This window comes from Lepidochelys olivacea, assembly GCF_965140295.1.
Source record: "Lepidochelys olivacea isolate rLepOli2 genome assembly, chromosome: 1".
Lineage (NCBI taxonomy): Eukaryota > Metazoa > Chordata > Testudines > Cheloniidae > Lepidochelys > Lepidochelys olivacea.
The window spans coordinates 352,823,226-352,843,974 of record NC_140411.1 but is presented as its reverse complement, the minus strand read 5'-3'; the positions used below and the strand labels follow the sequence as shown (position 1 = coordinate 352,843,974).

Here is a 20,749-nt window from a genome sequence, read left to right as displayed (position 1 = left end):
TCGCAGTCCTTCTACAGCCTTCCTTCCTCAATTTCACCCTCTAGCCCCACCGACAGCCTCGAGTTAATGCCGCTCCCTTCCTTGACGTTTACACCCTTAGGTAACCCAAGCCCTCCCAGCTCCCTGGCTGAAGGATTTGGGGACACTCAGCAGCCCAGGCAGCCTCCCACAGAAATGAAAGCTGGCCAAGGACATGCTCATCGCTACCACAGACCCTGCAAAGCTGCCTGCACAGCCAAAACACAGATCAGTTTCCCCGTGCTACAATGCTAGTTGCTCTTGAAAGTGCAACAGAAGAGCAGGAGTGCTTTTTGATCGGAAATAGCCCGTAAATGCACAGCAGAGGAATAAACAAACACTTCTATCGCACAGCAGACAGAGCAGGAAGGGAACGGCAGCAGGAAGTTCTCTGGTGGCACTTGTAGTAACAGAGTGAAGCAATCGAGAGTGGATGGCTATTTAGCCCTGCCAAACGGGAAGGGCATTTCTTCCACAACGCCTGTTTGCAAACAGGCGTGTAGCTCACCGGCGGGGAGAGAACCCACCCAAAGTGTACCCCACTACCAGCATAACAGTGGGAGCACAAGTGATAGAAGTTAGTGATTTTACACACCAGACCATCACCCTGGTATCAGGGTGCCTGCCGGCTCAAAATTGGCAGCAAGAGCAAAGTCCCTAGCGGACTTCATGGAGTCTCTAGAATAATTTTCCTTTTCAGGATGAAATCTCAGTATGGGGGTAGGATGGGCTTTTAAAGATTTTATTAATTGCCTCGTTTTTGGTAGGCTTGTGGTAGAAGGGGACTAGACGGACCTTGGCTCTGATCCGGTCTGGCAGTTCTTACGACCCTAACCAATTTCTCGGGGTAGCTATTCCACGGGGACGTCCCCTCCACCCGAACTCCACCTCCAGTTCACTGCCATCCCAGCGCTGTCTGCCTGGACAAAGGCAACTTGTTCAATCCCACAGGACGGTGGGGAGTGCCCAATCTCATTCCTGACGGGTAATTGTCTGTGGCTGATCAAACTGGCACCAGAATCATCTTCTCCGCGGGGTCGGAGTAATTGCATGCGTGTGGGGGAGGGAGAAAGGAGAGCTGTGTGCAGCTATTAGAGACTCACACACCGACTTTGATTTGAATTACTGGTTTCCTGGACAGGGAAGGACAGAGGTGGGGAACCCCCACAATTTGCCTATTACAGCTGCTTCTGCGCGACCCCAGAGAAGGCTCCCGCGCCAGACTGCAGTACACCATGGAGCCCAGAAAACTCTGCTCACTGCAAGAAGTCTCGAGTCATTACTGTGTATTAAAAAGCTTGCAGAAGTGGCAGCTTTGCTGAATGCAAACGCAGCGGGGTTGTGCTGGGATAGGAGAGACCTGAGAAACTCGCCAAATGGAGACCTTTTCTTCTGAAAGGGAGCCGGGAAATGCAGCCGGGGCTGCGGAATAACTTGACAGTGAATGATGGCTGGAAATGTCAGCTTCTCAAAGCGGGCTGGCTTTACGCAGCGGACGCGGAAAACGAATTTAAGGGGAATTGGGTTGACAGTTCCCGAGATAACCAGTTCTTAAATCAATTTAAACCGAACGGGTGGGAGTTAGAATACAGGGCAATGATGCAAAATTGATACATAAATTTTCCTCATCTGAAGCATGGATCCCTTGGAGGGGAATGTGCCCAATGAATAAAACAGAGCGCACATGTCAGAGGGGGACAAAGCACAGCAGTGTGGTGCTGTCCACACACCAGGACGCACCACCAGCGAGATCCACGCACGTGACGGTACCGCCTGGCCTGCAACACACCCCGGCATTCTGCCTCCCACCGCACGCGAGCTATTCCCCACCCAAGAATGGATCGGCTCATCTCTGAAAGAGCCCCCTGCTCCCCTGCCCAGGGGCCAGCTCCCAGCCCCCTCCAAACACTGCAATCGGCCTGATCTCAGTGCTTGCCGCATCTTCTGTAGGTTCACCTAAGGATCCCCATGGCTTGGGAAGGAGCTGCCAAGGTGAAGGGGCACAAGGATGGGATTTCGGAGAGGGGGAGTGGTCCTTCCTGGTGTTTTGAGATGCTAAAGGTCTAGTGAAAAGGTCACAGAATTCACGAGTGAGTCGCAGGCAGGAGCGGAAGCCTGCTGGAAAAGCTCTGGTGTGCAGAGGTGCCCAAGGTCAAGGCAAAGATCTCTCTCAAAGAGAAAGGAGAGAGTGGTTCGGCGCCACGTCTAGCAGCCTCTCTGATAATTGGGCGCGTGGGGGGCACACTGGGCGTCCCCCCGTCCACTCCTCACAGGCCACAAGGTGAAACTGCTGCTAGCCCTGCAGGTCACTGTCCTGCCTTGGGACTGTCCTGGGCCCAACCAATGCCTGTCTGTGCAAGAGGAGAGCAACCAGCGCACGGTGCCCGTCTGCCAGGGAGCCAGCATGCAGGAGCAGGGGGAGCTGGGCTGGCTTTCTGAGAGGTGAAAGCGTTACACGCTCTGCGGCCAGGGAGCAGCCTGCTTTCTACTGGGATTAGTACGCCTGTTAACAGTGCTCCTTCCCCGGCGCTGCCCGAGCAGAGCAAGTCCCCCAGAATTGCTCAGTCTCCATAGACATGACACACACGGGGCGGGGGAGAGAGACTGGACACACAAGCAGAAGTGAGGACAGATGTGACAGCAGCAAACAGCATGGCAGTGCCGGGACGGGCAGGGATTCATTCGCTACTTAAATCTGAGGCAAGCAGGGGATTGGCTAGATGGAAAGACCAGGGGCGGGAGCAGCAGGCGCAGGGCGTGGAGCATGCCACGAGAACATGGTACAAAGCAGGCGCTGGCCTCTGACTGGCTCCTTCCCAAAGGCCCCGTGGCTGGGAGGCAGCCAGAGGGGGAGTCTCCCCTGCATGGTTCTAGGTCCGGGAGAAGAAGGGGCTGGCTGGGCTCCTTTGAACCCCCTTCAACCCGGTGCAGCAGGGCCTGCTCAGAGAGAGACTTCACAGCGTGGGGGTGAGCGGCCACACGCTCCCTGCGGAACAGAGAACTGGTGCTTCACAGGGGTGAGAAACAAGCCCCAGCCTGAGCCCGGCTGCAGGAGTCAGCCCGAGCGCTTTCAGAGGGCCAGACCCGACCCTCTGCTCCACCTCCTGCAGAAACGTAGAGTCCCTTCCCCAAACCCAGAGTTAAACACCTGGTCACATGCCCCCGCTGCCCCCCCCCCCAGGACTGCTGCCAGCACGTGCCCCGCCCCTGCTGCCTCCCCCAAGGGACTGCTGCCAGCACGCGCCCCGCCCCCGCTGCCAGCACGCGCCCCGCCCCCGCTGCCAGCACGCGCCCCGCCCCCGCTGCCAGCACGCGCCCCGCCCCCGAGAGGCTGCCCCCTGCACATACAGCCGCCCCCCGATTCTCACACACTTCTAGTTAGACCCCTCGATCTTTCCCAGCTGAGCTCTTCTGTCCCGGGAAATGGGTTCTCAATACTTTAACCAGCACCCAGATGCCTTCCAATTTCAACCAGCCACCCTTGGGTGCACTTCGGGCCTTTGCCAGTCAGCCCATGGAGCTCTCTCAGCTGCAAGCTTGCTAGGCCTATACACTCCGACTCTAAGGTTGGAAGGGACCATCATGATCACCTAGTCTGACCTCCTGCACATCGCAGGCCATAGAACCTCACACAGCCACTCCTGTGACAGACCCCAACCCTCTGGCTGAGTTACTGATGTCCTCAAATCATCCGAGTGGCACCCTGCCCACGCTGCAGACCTGACATCCCGGGGCTGGTTCGGACCCCAGCAAAGCAAAGCGAGGCTGGAACCATGAGATGCAGATCTCGGAACAAGGTCCGAGGCCAGTTACCATGGGAGTCGGGGCTCAGTGGGGCTTGTCTGTCTGCCTACCAGGGACCAATTTTGCAGCATCTACCCACTTCCTGGTGGGTCAGCAGAACACCGAGCAGCCGCAGGGCTCCATGGCTGGGGAACTCGACCAACCAGCAATTGCTGTCCCTCTCCTGGACGGCACAAAGGGCACAGCTGGGCATTTCACCGGGGAACGGGCACAGCCCCGCCCCCAACAGACCCTTCCAATCCCAAAGGCTGCTCCCTTTGCTTGAAAACGTTTCACTAACCCAAGCCTTACCGGTGAGTATGCTACGTTATAAACAAACTTCCCCACCGAGAGCCGGGAATAACGGCCAGGGAGAAGCGTGACTCCAGAGCACACTCCAGTGAGGTGCAGCAGCCCAGATCAAACGCTGCCCACCGGGACCTCACCAGCTAGGGCTCTGCTGACCACAACACTCACCTCGAGCGCCACTCGACCTGCTCAGCAAGTCCCAGCCGGAGCCCAGTCTCCACTCAGGATCAACCAACACACTGTGGCACTGTTCGTGGGGAGGCAGTGGCCCAACAGGGGCCCACGAGCACTCCCTACCGACTGCCCGGGAGCCAGGGCCATGGCCCTCTGCCGCCGCCTATTTCAAGGCGGAGCCTCAAAGCCAGCCGCAGTGGCCACTGCGTGCACGGGGAGGTGGGGCACGGTGGGGGCACATGTCCTACCTCACGCTGCAGCACCAGCTCCTTGGTGAAGACGGTGGCTTCTTCGCTGAAGGGCTCTCCCTCCTGGACCAGGCCGGGAAGGTTTCGTGCTCCGCGGGGACACTCGATACCTGAGTGGGGCGATAAACACACCATGGTGAGGAGACGAGCCCCCAAGGGCCTCACATGGTGTCACGGGCGCGAGGGGGGTGGGCAGGTTCTCGTTCTGCTGAACCAGACCCCTCAGCTTCACCTGCTGTAAAGTTACCCGGATAGACATGACAGCACCAGATTTCCAAGCTCCAGACCCCTCGCTGGCACAGAACTTGGTACAGAAGGTTCCATCTCCATGCTTGGCCTGGAGACCACACAGAGATGTTGCTCTGCAAAGCCACCCAGGGCAGTGGCTCAAGAGGGAGCCTTTCATCCTGGGTGCCACAGTCCCTGCAGGCCCCAGAAACATGAGACCCACGGCACGCAAGCTGGGCACGGCTCCTGGCTAGCTGCCAGCAAAGCCTCGGGATGCGCACAGGAACGTCTGTGCTGCCCTACGCATTAGATCACTGGGGGCCTGACCCAAAGCTCGCGGAGCCAACCGGAGTCTCCAGCGACTTCAGGAGACTCCTGATCAGGGCCAAAGGGCCTGGGATACCCCCGGGGGTTCAAGGAAAACGTTTATGGACAGGGAAGGTGCCCAGACACTATGGTGATGGGCACTATAGAGACTCCACAGGAGCAGACAGCCAAGCCCTGGGAGGGGAAGGACGGCTAGGCAGAACGCATTGCCCATGTCCCCCCAGCAGAGAGGAGGGGGTGGCTGAGGAAAATGCTCTGCCAGGAGCCAGGTGCTTGAAATAATCTCTGAGCTTGGGCGGGAGGAGGAGGAGGAGGACAGAGATCTAAATAAGGTATCACAACTTCCGCCAGGATGATCAGGATAATCGTCAAGTGAAAGGCAACTGTGTGGACAGCCCTGACCCTGATGCGAGGAACGCTTCTATTAACTCCTTTTACAGCGAGCGAGCAAGTGAGCACCCCCCACTCCCTTGCAAGGCAAGCGCTGGATTTCCTCTGCAGCTTGCAAGCGGAATGCTGATCAGCTCAGGCCCAGGCCAGGAAGGGAAGTAGTTTAAAGTCGGGTGAAATCTACAAAGCTGGGGGAGGGGGGGGGGGGCTTCCACTCAACCCAGGAGCCCATTTCTGCAAAACAATTCTACAAAGTAATAAAAGCTGGGAAAGCAAGCGCCAGGACGGAGCCTGAAATGAGCGTTTAGAGAAGGGAGTGTGCTGTCAGCTGGAGAACAAGGGGACCACAGTGCATAGAGATACTTTATTACAGCCACCGCCGCATCTGTCAAAAGGCTCATTCACTGAGAGTGTGTGCGCTCTGCGAAATGTCAGTGCGGCTTCGCCAGCAGCAGGGAGCGCCCAGAGCTCCCTGCCCAACCCAGCTCAGCTCCTCAGACCCCCAGCAACAGCCCCCCTCACTCCTGATAGCCTGGATAGCCACCCACGAATCCAGTCAGAACGCACGGCCAGCCCTTCCTACCAAGGGTTGCTCGCTATGCTGGAGACCCGGGGGAGAGACCTCCGGAATGCATCCTCCTTCCCATTCATGCCAGGCAATGCCCGCACAGGCAGCTACACCAGGAGCGAAGGTGAGCGAGATGGGGACGCCCATGGATTCACAGTGTCAGAGACCCTTGCTGGTACTCTAATTGGGCCCCGTCTGGCCGTAGAATCAATGCTATCCATGCCTGGGTCCCCCACTTCACCCACTCCATCCAGTCTGCCCCCGTGAAAAGCCCAACTCTATGGAGAGCCCAGTCACCTGGGCCAGCGAACCCATTAACTCTTCTGTGAGCCAGCTGGACGCGCGTCACCAGGCTGGGGCGATATTGTCGCTGACGGGGGACACAGCGCAGAGCCGAGTGCGGGCAGAGGCGAGAACCACGATGCTCCAGCGGGAAGGGAAGGGGGTTTCCTCTCCCAGGGAGCAGCACAGACACTGTAACCTGCTGCCAGCGAACCCAGCTCCTGGGCTGGGGGAGAAAGGACCTGGCCGCTTGGACCAGATGGGGAAAGTGAGGTGCACAGAGGCGGCCAACATTCAAACCTGGCTGCCTAGAGTTCGCCACCTGAACAAGCCGCCCGATTTTCCGAGGTGCTGCCCCATTGAAGCCAACAGGAGTGGTGGGTGCTCAGCAGACTTTTAGTTGCCTACCCCTCGGCAGTCGAGACGCCAATCCCAGGGAGCAGTTACCCTGACCCAGTGGGCAGAGTTCTGGAGGCACAGAAATCGTTGCAGGCATGTGGCCCAATGTGAAAACGCTGCCCCGAGCATGCAGCCCGAGGTCACCCAGCGTAGCAGCGACACAGCACAGGTGGGACTTGGAAACCATCTCCTACACCCGGCTCGAAAGCCAGAGGAGCAGCAGAAGCCCCGCCGGGAGGCAGACAAGGCATAAAACATTGCCCAGAGCCAGCTAAACATCTCAAGGGAGATACTGCTGGAGGTACAGACGCTATCCCAAGCCAGTTTAATAAGCGCGCATAATTTTGGGTTGTGCTTATTACCTTTAATAGCTGCCTTTGCTGATAACTCCGACTGGGCACTGCCTGATAAGCAAGTATTAATTCTGCCACGTTATTACAGACACAGAAGCAGGTCAAGTGCTAGTCTTACCCCCAATCCCCAAATCGTGCAAGTCATTACTAAAAATAAAAGAGGGCTAAAAGCTGGAACATTCACACTCCAGTTCCAAGCTGCGAGGGGGATTTCTAATGGAGATGCTGAGAGCAAGAGGCAGCGTCCCTATGCTTTAGGTCTCAGCCAAGAGAGTGGACGAGCCAAAGACGCAATGTGAGAATGCACCATGCTCCCAGTTTTCGGGATCTTCCTTCTGACAGTCACCCTGGCCCCAGCCCTCAGCCGCATTACGTTCACACAGCCTCAGTCACTCAGCTGGCCTGTCTGCAGTGGATTTAGTCACACGTGGTGAGGGATGGAGTTTACCATGAAGCTACGATTAGAGGGAGATTGATGCAAGAATGTGCTGATAATAACCCCCCAAAAGTGTACAGGGCTACTGACCCATAGAGACTCAATCACTTTAGGAAAAAGAGTAACACACACAGCACTGCAATACGGCCACCTCTGGGGTGCAGCCAACTGACAGTCCACAGCAACGCTAACCAACAGATTAGGGCAGGAAGGGAAAACCTAATAATGCAACTGAGGCTGCAAGGGATATTTAGGGATTACAATTTCCGGTCTAGGCATTAGGATGCATGTCTCCAACTGGCTGGCTGTGTTTCAATCCCACAAGAAGTGGCCAAAGCCATGTATAGCGCGCTGGCAATCCCAGGCTGGATCCACATTAGGCTGCACCCTGGGGTAGGCAGAGGAGAGAGGTCTCAGCTCTGCTCAAAGAGAGGATGGAAACCGGGGCCCACGATGGTCAGCGTTCATGGTACATGTGGTGTCAAAGCTCTCAGGGACAGAGCCCTAAGGGGTCTCTGTCACGGAGTCCCCGGGCGATGCTCTGGAGCTGCTCCCTACGAAGCCAGGCAGGACTCTGGGGAAGTCTCCTCTCGGGGAGCAGACTGTCTGCAGGACACACAGCTCACATGGCTTCCACTTTCCTGGGTCTGACCTCGGAGCATTCAGCATCCTCTGCCCCTCCGTGCGCTTCCCACAGCAAGTCCGCCCAGGCGGGGTCCTGGGGAAGACAGAGGGTCCTGCACCCCAACTGCACAGTCAGACGTGACTCTCACCCAGCCAGTAAAACAGAGGTTTATTAGATGACAGGAACATGGTCTAAAACAGAGCTTGTAGGTACAGAGAACAGGACCCCTCAGCTGGGTCCATTTTCGGGGGGCAGTGAGCCAGACAACCACGTCTGCACTTCACTCCACGTCCCCAGCCAGCCTCAAACTGAAACTCCCCCCAGCCCCTGCTCCTCTGGGCTTTGTCCCTTTCCTGGGCCAGGAGGGCACCGGATCCCTTTGTTCTCCAACCCTTTAGCTCTCACCTTGCAGGGGGGAAGGGCCCAGGCCATCAGTTGCCAGGAAACAGGATGTCGGCCATTCTCTGTGTCCAGACCCCTGCACACACCTTCCCTCTAGGGCTCTACAATGATCATACACCCTTATCCCACCACCTAGATACTAAAGAACTGCGTAGGGGAAACTGAGGCACCCCCACACTATTCAGAGGAAACATTAAGAACAGTTCCGCTTCGTCACAGTCTCCCCATGGGACTCAGAGAGCCTGGGGCACGGGCCACACCACCACACCAGGTTGCACTTCCGGCCCTAACAAGCCACAGAGAGTGCACGTGAGGTTAACGCCATTTATGCTTCAGAAGCCATGACATTGCCACGCAAGAGAACCACCAGCAGCCAGTCCCAAGGGAGGAGTGAGCACCCTGGAGCAGAGACCAGAGCAGTTTCTGCAACGAAGGGCACAGGACAGAGGCTGGGGCAGTCTTGGCCCAGCTGAGCCTCGGGAGCCAGAGGCAAAGGGCAGGGGAATAATCCCAAGGGGGAGCCGCAAGGATCTGCGAACACGCTGAGGTGGTGGCACGGCAGCAAGGCCAGGGCCCCACACTCCAGGCAGCCTGGTGCCCTCCCACCTCTGCACAGTGAGGCAGCCGTTCAGAGCCCCGTCCCAACTCAGCAACGACCGCTGCTCAGACTGCTCTGGCTTTGGCCTGGCTGTGCCGAGCCCTTCCCCTGGCTCTGAGCCGGGAATGAGGGGCCGGCTCTGAGATCCTCTCCCAGGGATCCAATACCTCCTCACAAAGACAAACAGCCAACAACTCTGCCCAAGCCTCAGCACCAGCCAGGGGTGGATTTCATCCTGGAAGGGTACAGCAGACGGGCCGGTGGTGGGCAGAGGCGAGCTGGAGAACTGAGAATTCCCCTGGCCGGACACAAGGTTTGCTGGAATCGCGCTGCCCGCTGAGTGGCAAGGCCCAATGGCTGGGTGCCCAAGGCAGCGGGACAGGGCCAGTCAGCACCCCACAGCACACCAGCCATCACGTTAGCACCCAGCCACCGGAGCCATTGCTCGCCTTCCACCCCGCCGGCGAGCGCTGACATGAAAGGGGTGTCTGATGTATGGGTGCGCGGGCCACACCCCAACTCCCGAAGGGCCAGGGCGCAAGCTGGGGGCTCCATGTCTCTACCTACCACAGAAACGGCAGGTGCCAGCATGCAAAGCCTCACGTTGGGGCTGCAACCCACAGACAGCCAAGAACCACTGGGCGCAGCACCATGGCCTGGGAGGGAAGGAGAGGGTCATTCAAAGCCACCAGTCCCCCCAGCTGGGGTAGGTGTGAAACTGCAGCTGTTTTTAGGCAGCAAGTTTGTCTGGCACTTGCTTTCCTCCAGCCGACTGACGCTATGTGGAAAGGGCAGAACTGCCATGAATTGGGAATACAAGCAGCCGCTGGGCGGGGCCGGCTCTTCCATTTGAACCAGGGAAGGGGCAGCAGCTCCCTTTGGAGAGAGGAAGCCTGCTGTCCTCTTCTGAAGGGCCTTTGTGGTGGGCCCACAGGCCAGGGCTGGCTCTCACCTTCCTGCACTCTCACAGGTTTTAATGCTGAAGCTTTTGTACTCAGGTGGGAGGAGGAGATTTCCTGGCACGGGCAGGCATATGGGAACCTGCTTTGGAAAATTTCTGCTTTCGCCACTGCCTGGCATGTTCCCTCCTCCGCTGGCTGGGCAGAACTCTGGCCCAGTGTGACAAAGCAGGGCTGTTCTTAATGTTTCCTCTGAATAGTGTGGGGGTGCCTCAGTTTCCCCTACGCAGTTCTTAAGTATCTAGGGGGTGGGGTAAGGGTGTATGATCATTGCAGAGCCCTAGAGGACAGGTGTGGGCAGGGGTCTGGACACAGAGAATGGCCGACACCTTGTTTCCTGGCAACTGATGGCCTGGGCCCTTCCCCCCTGCAAGGAGAGCGCTAAAGGGTTGGAGAACAAAGGAATCAGGTGACCTCCTGGCCCGGGAAAGGGACAAAGCCCAGAGGAGGAGGGGCTGGGGAGAGTTTCAGTTTGGGGCTGGCTGGGACATGGAGTGAAGTGCAGACGGGGTTGTCTGGCTCACTGCCCCCCCAAATGGACCCAGCTGAGGGGTCCTGTTCTCTGCACCTACAAGCTCTGTGTTAGACCATGTTCCTGTCGCCTAATAAACCTTCTGTTTTACTGGCTGGCTGAGAGTCACGTCTGACTGTGAAGTTGCGGGGCAGGACCCTCTGTCTTCCCCAGGACCCCGCCTGGGCGGACTCGCTGTGGGAAGCACACGGAGGGGCAGAGGATGCTGAATGCTCCGAGGTCAGACCCAGGAAGGTGGAAGCTGTGTGAGCTGTTTGTCCTGCAGACAGGCTGCTCCCCGAGAGGAGACTTCCCCAGAGTCCTGACTGGCTTTGTAGGGAGCAGTTCCAGAGCATCGCCTGGGGACTCTGTGACACCCAGCAAATGGGGGGCAGCATAGCTCACTGGGGAGAGAACCTAGGAGACCTGCATTCTAGGCCTGGCTCAGAAGTCAAACTGTTGCGTGACCCTGCCCAAGTCCAGGCCACCCTCTGTGCCTCAGTTTCCTGCTCTGTAAATGGGTTGTCCTGAGTCCTCCTCGAGTCCTATCCCCTGGGCCACACTGCTGATCACGTAGTCTCTCGCCTGCCGCGTGTTACCAGGGAAGCTGGACTCTGGAACAGCAGGGAGAAGGCAGGTTTCCAGATGTGACCGCAAAGGAGCTGGCAATTCGATGGGCCAGGCACACCCAGGGAGGCTATTCCGTGGGGTGGGAGCTGCAGAGGAGAAGGCTCTTGCACCAGTAGAAGTGTGTTGCCTGGAGGGACACAGGAGAGGCTGCTGCTAACAAGCTGAGCGGAGCAGAGAGCAGGCCCATGAGAGCAAGTCCACAGAAAGCTCTAAATGCATGGAGGGTCACTTCAGGGGTCCCAGCTGTGCCTAAACCAGGGGACAGATGCAGATCCAGGCAGGCCCAAGGCAGGGCATTTCAGCTGAGGGTGACTTCTGCAACGAGGCGATGGTGACGGCAGATAGACGCCAGAGGCGTCTTACCCTCACCTCGATGCTGGAGTAGCTGCGAGCCTCCCACTCGTGCTGTGAGCGACGTGAGGCCCATTCTCTCCCCGGGGGATGCTGGATGTGCAAGGGAGGGGTCTGGTCTTTTAATTCTCATGATTCGTCCACACTGCTCTGGACTCTCGCTGGAGAGGGTGGTAGGAGCGGAAGGTCTGGGATGCTCCTGAGCTCCTGGGGAGGGGGCGGGTTTGTTCCCCAGTCAGGCTGGCTCCCCAGCGAGCGCCATCTCCGTCACAGACAAGCTCTGCCCTTGCAGCAGGGAGCCCCGCCATGCCCGAGGAGCGGAGCTGCCGACCGCAGTCCCTGTCCCACAGCATCACGTTGATCTGGGGTAGCCTGAGCCCACGCCCTCGGCCGCCTTGAGACAGACTCTGAACTCTGCCAAAGGAAGCCAGTGCAGACAGCGGAAATGGGTTGGAGCCTCCTTTATCCCCACCAGGTTTACTATTGTATCCCAGCTGGCCCCATTTCCAGCTAGCCAGAGTGGCTGACCCCTGGGACAGCCTAGCCCGTTTGAAGGCACTGCCTCCCTGTCACGGAGTCCCCGGGTGATGCTCTGGAACTGCTCCCCATGAAGCCAGACACGACTCTGGGGCAGTCGCCTTCCTGTGAGCAGCCTGTCTGCAGGACACACAGCTCACACAGCTTCCACCTTCCTGGGTCTGACCTCGGAGCATTCAGCATCCTCTGCCCCTCCGTGCGCTTCCCACAGCGAGTCCGCTCAGGTGGGGTCCTGGGGAAGCCAGAGGGTCCTGCCCCGCGACTCCGCAGTCAGACGGGACTCTCAGCCAGCCAGTAAAACAGAACGTTTATTAGACAACAGGAACATGGTCTAACACAGAGCTTGTAGGTGCAGAGAACAGGACCCCTCAGCTGGGTCCTTTTGCGGGGGCAGGGAGCCAGACAACCACATCTGCCCTTCACTCCATGTCTCCAGCCAGCCCCAAACTGAAACTCCCTCCAGCCCCTCCTCCTCTGGGCTTTGTTCCTTTCCCGGGCCAGGAGGTCACCTGATTCCTTTGTTCTCCAACTCTTTAGCTCTCACCTTGCAGGAGGGAAGGGCCAGACCATCAGTGGCCAGGAAACAGGGTGTCGGCCATTCTGTGTGTCCAGACTCCTGCACACACCTGCCCTCTAGGGCTCTGCAACGATCATACACCCTTACCTCACCCCCTAGATACTTAAGAACTGCCTAGGGGAAACTGAGGCACCCCCACAATATTCAGAGGAAACATTAAGAACAGTCCCACTTCGTCACACTCCCCAACGCCAGGGAAGGCTGGACAGATACGTGTGTTCCTGAGGACACTTGCCGCCAGCGAGGGAGAGCAGCAAGCCCGTGTTCAGTTTCCCATGCCTCCAGGGTGGGCTTTGCCATCAGCTTGTTTCCGCTCGGCTGCACAAGAGCATGACCCGTCCAAGCCGGATGGGCCTCCTCCAGCAGGTGGGACTGGCTGAGTGGATCGCGCCTGGGCCTCCCCGTAACCTCTCCTTGCTGGTGATTTAAAAGCCCACGCACCAATGGGCTGACGAATGCTGTCCGTCCCTGCATGTCGAATGCCAAGAGTGCGGCCATAAACCATCTGCACAGGCTGGGGATGTCTGGCATGACAGGGTGTCTCGTTCCAGTACAGCTGTTCATCTTCAGCTTTGCTGTAAGCACTGGTTGCAATAATGTCGCTGTCAACATCCAGCACGAGGCGGTAAGAGCCCGCACAGAGCAAGAGACAGGCGCAGAGTGAGTGACGGGAACTGCCAAGTTCTAATCCTGCTCCATGCCCCACACCCGGCTGCATGGAGACATCCGGAGCAGGGTCAGTTCATATCTCTGCTCTCACGGACAGCGGGGACAACACTGACCTCACCAAGCAGATCGGAAGGACTGGTTAGTCCTTGCCATGAGTGAGTGTTAGCTCTGTTTTCACCTTCCAGAAGAACGGACGTCCTGGGTTAGACCAAAGGTCCATCTAGCCCAGTATCCTGTCTTCTGACAGCGGCCAAAGCCACTGAGGGAATGAACAGAACAGGGAATCATCAAGTGATCCACCCCATCGCCCATTCCCAGCTTCTGGCAAACAGAGGCTAGGGACACCATCCTGGCTAATAGCCATTGGTGGCCCTGTCCTCCATGAACTTATCTAGTTCTTTTTTGAACCCTGTTATAGTCTTGGCCTTCACAACATCCTCTGGCAAGGAGTTCCACAGGTTCACTGTGCGTTGTGTGAAGAAATACTTCCTTTTGTTTGTTTTAAACCTGCTGCCTATTCATTTCATTGTGTGACCCCTAGTTCTTACAGTATGAGGAATAAATAGCACTTTCTTATTTACTTTCTCCACACCAGTCATGATTTTACAGACCTCAACCATATCCCCCCTTAGTCTCTTTTCCAAGGTGAAAAGTCCCAGTCTTATTAATCTCTCCTCATAGGGAAGTTGTTCCAGACCCCTAAGCATTTTTGTTGCCCTTTTCTGAACCCTTTCCAATTCCAATACATCTTCTGAGTGCGTAAGTGTCACCCCACCACCAGTAACGTGGCAATTCATACCACACCCCCAGCCCCGAGACATCGGCAGAGCCCTCCCCGTCTCAGGAAATGGCATGGACTCTTGCGGGAGGGGGAAGAGGTCTGGTGGCCAGGGCCCTAGGTTGGGACTTGGGAAACCCAGGGCCAATTCTCTGCTCTGCCACGGGTTCCTTTGTGTGACCTTGGCTGTGTCACATAGCCTCTGTGTCAGCCGTGCCTGCCACCCAGCTCTGACTGCAGTGAGGGCCAGACGAGTGCCACAGACCCCAATGGCTACGACTGCCAACTTCTGATCTTCCCCTCCCCACATGCACACGCTACACTTCAGCGCCATGAATCTAAGAACCAACCTCCCTCCCAGCGTGAGCTGCGCATTGCTCCTGGCGCGAGTATCTTGTCTCTGCTTCCCGCCCCCCTTCAGCCTGCCTCTGGCTTTTATGTCCAGTAATTACTATGGAAACTATGCTGTCGTCCCTCTGAGCGGTGCTTGGCGACAGGGAAAGGCAGGCAAGGCTGTGGAGAGGGGGCTCCAGCAGCGCAGGGGAGAGTTGAGGGCACTGTAGGAGCAGATGCTTAAAGCTGAGGAAATAAAGGTGTGAGAGATTTGAGCGTGTTGGCTGAAATGGTTTTGTGCCTGGACCCGGTGGGGAGCCTGCCCCCCCATGGCCAAGTAGTACATGGAGATGAATCTCTCCCGCTAGGGCCCAGGCGTTTGTTAAAGCTGCGCACGGAAGATACAGAGGTCCTGCTCCAGGCCTTATTCCTGCACCTGCTGGATAGGAGCATTCCCCGTATTTGTATGGCAGCTGCTCTCCACAAGAGTCGGGCACGTTCAAGAACAACTAGAGAGACAATCAGGAAACAGCACCGGGACTCTGCCTCCAGGGAAGAGTCAGAAGGAGGAAGTACAATGGGAGAGCGAGGAGGTGAAATGGAGTAAAGCAATGCAGTGACCACTGATAAAGACACAGTGGAAAAGGTCTGCACTGCAACAGAGCCTGGACAAGGCTGGGAACTCAGCACTGACCAGTACGTCTACCCAAAAGACTCTCAGCACTGCTGCACTGGCTCAGGTCAGCTGGCTGGGGCTGTGGCTATAGAATGGCAGTGTAGCTGTTCGGGCTCAGAGACCCTCTCCCTTTGTGGGGTCCCGAACGTCTACCCTGCAATGCTATTGTGCTGAAGCCCTAGTCCCAGCAAGCTTTTACTGCAGTGTACACACCCCCTTAGCGAGAGGTGGGACTACCCCCAGGCTAGAGAACCATACACCTCCACACTGTTAGAGGATTGCTCCCACAGATTCCTGCTGGATCCAGGGCCGGTATCAAAGGGAGAGCCATCTGCCCCAGCACCTGAGGCTCAGACCAGACAGTGACAGGAGGAACTGATCATATCTCTGTCTCCATCCAGCTGCTTTGCACCTGGTGCTAGGGACCGACACGCACGGCCCTCACTAAGCACACAGCCTGGCTGGAATGCACAGCCTCTGGGGCTGCAGTTTGCAGAAGAGAAATCACATGCTCTAACCCCTTAGACCGGGGAGAGGTGACTGCTTGGATAAATGCTGTTTGAGCAACTTACCTACTGCCCCATTACCTGTGTAATATAAAACCTCTGCCTCATAACCCTGTTAACTTGGTCCCTGGTAATGCCGCTATTTGAACGGGAACACGCAGGGAGCCGGTGCTGGAGGCCTGGCTCCTTGTGGCCCTTTCTGCACCATGCTGGATGCGGTTTGGCCTTTGATTTCTGGCTGCCACAGGGACAGTCACAAAAGCAGGATCTGGGTAGAGGCCTGGGACCTGCCTCCGGGGATGGCGATCAAGCTGGGCTTCCCTTGAGACGGTGGGCCTCCCCAGAGAGCTGTGTGGGCGCTAAGGAGGACTTTGTGTAGCTTGGTTTCCAGCGGCCCACGAGCCCCTCCAGCATGTGTGGAGAGAGGGCGGGAACAGACACATGCACACACTGTTACTGTCTGACAGAGAAAGGCAAAGCCAGGGCCCAGTACCCCTCAACTCCCATGGAGTCAAGGGCATTCACGGGGTTTGGTACCTCTCAGAATCAGTCACAAGTTGCCTGCCAGGCACCTCCTCACCCTCCAGCTACAAACCCCGGGGCCATCCCTCCGCTCTGAGCTGCAGCACCAAATCCCGTCTCATCTGCGATTCAGACCTTCCCAACAGAAAGAGCCTCGCTCTCTTCAGAGTAAGTATAACCCTCCTAGGCATCGAGCTGTGCCACTAATCAGGGGATAAAGGAGAACTGGAGCACAAGCTCACCTCAGAGGTAATAAGACTCGGGGACCAAAACGCATGAATCAAAATCCCAGAAGAGAAACACTTTGCGAGCGTCCTTCACCTCGCTCAGAAAACTAACAGCAAAGTGGAGAAGCAATTCAAAGCACCGCCCCGGTGCCAGGAGAGAGACTGGCTCAGCAACATAAATACTGATCCGCTTTGATCTACAGCTCTCAGCCCGGCGCCGCTTGAAGGACTGGGCTCATTCTTTTGGTGATCATATTATGAAGAATGGTGGCACTTGGAAAAATTACAGGGAAGGGCGACAAAGTTCAACTGCTCTTAGCCCTGGTGTCAGCAAAGGTGACAAGGATTAAAATACGCACTACAGAGCTCTAAATCTGTGTGGCTCCTGCTGGCGGGCGAGATGAACAGCCAGAGGGAACAAGGGGAACTGCTGAAGTGTGCAGCTGCTTCCTGCATGCAAGATGGGAGCCGGGGGAATTAAACCCCAAACTGAACAAGACAGATCTCTGTGGCACTGAACTTTATAAAGCTGTCTCCAGAAACGGAGAATTCTAGAGTGCGGGGGTGGTAAAGAATAAAGAGCAAGGATGGGACCACTGGCAAATCCAAAAGACACGCAGCCCAGTGGGTCCAGGTGGTGTGAACCCAGGGCACTGAGGGAATAGCAAAACCATTATTTCTCATGTGTCCTGGGAAAAGGGCAGACCCAGAGACCTGGAGGGAAACAAAGGGGGTGCGGATTTTCAATTAAGGAAAGACGATTGATCCTGGCAATTACTCTTCTGCAAGTGGAACTGCTGCTGTCCCTAATAAGTGCTGGACCAAGTATGAAGAGAAAGAGGTTGCAGACCACCTAAGAAGAGCAGCTCACTTGGGAGGTCGAGATTAAATGGGTGGGCAGAGGAGTTAGCTCATGTTTCTGTAGGCGTCATGGCAAGGGAGGGGAATCACAGCCCACCTTGTTTGAGACATGAGGCTCCTGGAGCACTTAACCCTGCCTGCCCCCAGTGACTCATGTTTGACAGGTGGGGGAGCTAAACAGAGGCAAGAACAGAACCCCAGAGCGCCCGACTCCCTGCTCTCTCCCCTGGACACTGCACCCTACAAAGGCAGACGGCCCAAGCAAAGGCGGGATTAGAACGCAGCTCCCTGCTGAGTTGTCTGCCAGTGGGATTAACGCGGCAGCCCCCCGCGCACACACAGGGCTGGCAAGGAAAGGGGGAACCCTTCCCACATCCAACTCCTCCAGCCCGCCAGGACCCTCCCCCGACACCCACCAGCTCCCCCCATTTCTACTGCACAATCCTAATTCACCTGCTTCCAGACTTTTCTGCCCAGTTTATCACAATCTGAGCAATCAAATCAGCTGCCAGCTTCTTTCTGAACAGCCATCCTCATGCCTTCCCAGGAGTGGGTCTGAGAGGAGACCTCAGCCTCCATGGGTCCCACGCTTGGCCATGACCAGCGCCGCTCAGCCCCTTCAGTCCCCACGTCCAGAGCAGCGGCCTCTCCCCCCTCACCCAGCATCCACTTCAGCTCCCTTGGAAGCGACCGTCCGCAGAAGCAACACTCCCCATGCTGCCAACCCTGCCTGGCGTGCTTCTCTCTAGCGCAGGAGTTTCTTGGACCTGATCTCACAGCACAAAAAGCATCTGGAGGAAAAAGGTGAATAAATCAGAAAGAAAGTGCTTTCTGCAGCAAAATCTCCCCCCAGCGCCTCCACATATTAATGACCCTGGGGAAGCTGGCGAAGGTTTGCTTTCGCAGTGGATGTTCCCCAGCATATCCATGTGACCCGCTTTGCAAGGCGAGTGAGCGGGGACGGGGGGGCTGCACTCTGGAAGAAAACACAACCCCGCTCGCGTCCCAACCAGGCTGGCCTGAAGGAGGCTCTGCTGAAGCCAGGCCACACTGGGCAAGGGCCAGGAGCACGGATGCTGCGGGCTGCCAGCGCCCTGATACGTGCACCCTACCCAGCCACGCCGGGCCACACACAGAGGCACAGAAGGGCCCGCTCGGCCGGGGGAGGGTTAAGGGAGGAGTGGTAGATACGCTGGAGGGGAGGGATAGGATACAGAAGGACCTAGACCAATTGGAAGATTGGGCCAAAAGGAATCTGATGAGGTTCAATAAGGATAAGTGCAGGGTCCTGCACTTAGGACGGAAGAACCCAATGCACAGCTACAGACTAGGGACCGAATGGCTAGGCAGCAGTTCTGCGGAAAAGGACCTAGGGGTGACAGTGGACGAGAAGCTGGATATGAGTCAGCAGTGTGCCCTTGTTACCAAGAAGGCCAATGGCATTTTGGGATGTATAAGTAGGGGCATAGCGAGCAGATCGAGGGACGTGATCGTTCCCCTCTATTCGACATTGGTGAGGCCTCATCTGGAGTACTGTGTCCAGTTTTGGGCCCCACACTTCAAGAAGGATGTGGATAAATTGGAGAGAGTCCAGCGAAGGGCAACAAAAATGATTAGGGGACTGGAACACATGACTTATGAGGAGAGGCTGAGGGAGCTGGGATTGTTTAGCCTGCAGAAGAGAAGAATGAGGGGGGATTTGATAGCTGCTTTCAACTACCTGAAAGGGGGTTCCAAAGAGGATGGCTCTAGACTGTTCTCAATGGTAGCAGATGACAGAACGAGGAGTAATGGTCTCAAGTTGCAGTGGGGGAGGTTTAGATTGGATATTAGGAAAAACTTTTTCACTAAGAAGGTGGTGAAACACTGGAATGCGTTACTTAGGGAGGTGGTAGAATCTCCTTCCTTAGAGGTTTTTAAGGTCAGGCTTGACAAAGCCCTGGCTGGGATGATTTAACTGGGAATTGGTCCTGCTTTGAGCAGGGGGTTGGACTAGATGACCTTCTGGGGTCCCTTCCAACCCTGATATTCTATGATTCTATGATTTTAAGGGCCAGGGCTGCAGGGGCGTTTACACCCTGGGAATGTGGAGGAGAATGAACAGGAGAGACCGGGTTGCTCTTCCGCCCACACACAAGCCTCCACGACAGGTGCCTGAGCAATCTCAGAGCTGCTGCCCTCGCTCCGCCGGGGGGAGAAGCCAGCGCTGTGTCCAGAGCGGGGCCCAGAGCTGGCCTCCACTCAGCTCCCCGTTACGCCTCCTAACAGTCTGTGGCCTAAGCCAGCTATCGAATCAGGAGCATTGCTAGGGGGCTGTGACGATGTGACTCAGCAGGGAGAGGGGAGTGTTGACCTGGGAATGTGCCCTGGGGATGGGAGACCTGAGAGCCTGTCACCTGAGCCAGGAGGGGGAGGGGGAGGTGACACCTCTGCCCAGGAATGTGAACAGAGGCTGCAGGAGAGAGCCTGCTGGGGGGGTTTAGTTTCAGTTTGGGGCTGGGTGGAGGAACGCAGGGAACCCCAGGGCTGGGGTCTAAGCTCCCTGCTCCCCCAGAAGGACTTGACTGAGGGATCCTGGCTGTCCCCACAAGCTCTGTTTTGGACTGTGTTCCTGTTGTCCAATAAACCTTCTGTTTTACTGGCTGGCTGAGAGTCTCAGTGAATCCCAGGACGAGGGGTGCAGGGCCTGGGCTCCCCCACACTCTGTGACAGGGGCCTCTTCCCCCCGCCCTGCCCCAGAAACCTCCTTCACTCCCTGCCCCGATGCTCCACTAGCCTGGTCTCCTTTGCGGCTACAATGCTGCTTGGCCTCCCCCACTGCAGCCTGCCAGCCCCCTGCCCTTGACCCACCTGCTAGCTCCTCCGCCCGGCCGGTGGCACCGCCCTTGGTGCTCCATTCTCCTTGCTAGAGCTGCTCCTCTCCGCCCTAGAGGCCCCAGGCTCAGCGGCCCCTCCCTCTCCAGCGGACAGGGGGCCATGTTGAGAGGCCAGGAAGCAGCCTGGTCCCACACACCCCCCCGCCAGCAGCCAGGGCAATGCAGGGTCCAAGCTAGAGGTCGGTCTTGGGGAAGCCCAGCCTGCACTTGTGTCTGCTTTGATCCAGAACCCCGAACCCAGAACCCTGAGGGGGCAGGATTACCCGGGACTGGGGCCCAAGCACCCTGACGGGGTCCTCTCCGCATGGCTCCAGCTACGCAGGCCAGAAGGCACCGTCATCCCTTTGCCCACCCCCAGCTGTCCCTGAGGGGAGCAGGGGTTCAGGGCCTGGATAGCAGCATGTTGCTTCTCTTCTCCTGCCCAGCCCAGAGAGGGGCAGGCAGGCAGAGTCTTGCACATTGCACCACCCGGACCTTCGGGCACTTGCATCTGTCCAACAGGGATAGTGGCCTCCAGGAGCATCACGCAAGTTACTAGGTGCTCAGCGAAAGCCCCTGGCCTCCCTTCCGAACCGCCAGACGCCTGCAGCTCCCTG

General features: G+C 57.2%; 1 protein-coding gene across 1 annotated transcript in view; it reads right to left on the bottom strand.

Annotated features, from left to right (window-relative positions):
* SND1 (staphylococcal nuclease and tudor domain containing 1) overlaps nt 1-20,749 on the bottom strand; it is a 490,888-nt gene that overhangs the window by 135,221 nt on the left and 334,918 nt on the right. Inside the window, exon 16 of the mRNA XM_084617794.1 lies at nt 4,533-4,642. Within this exon, the coding sequence (XP_084473920.1) occupies nt 4,533-4,642 (110 nt within the window). The remainder of the gene's footprint in view (nt 1-4,532; nt 4,643-20,749) is intronic.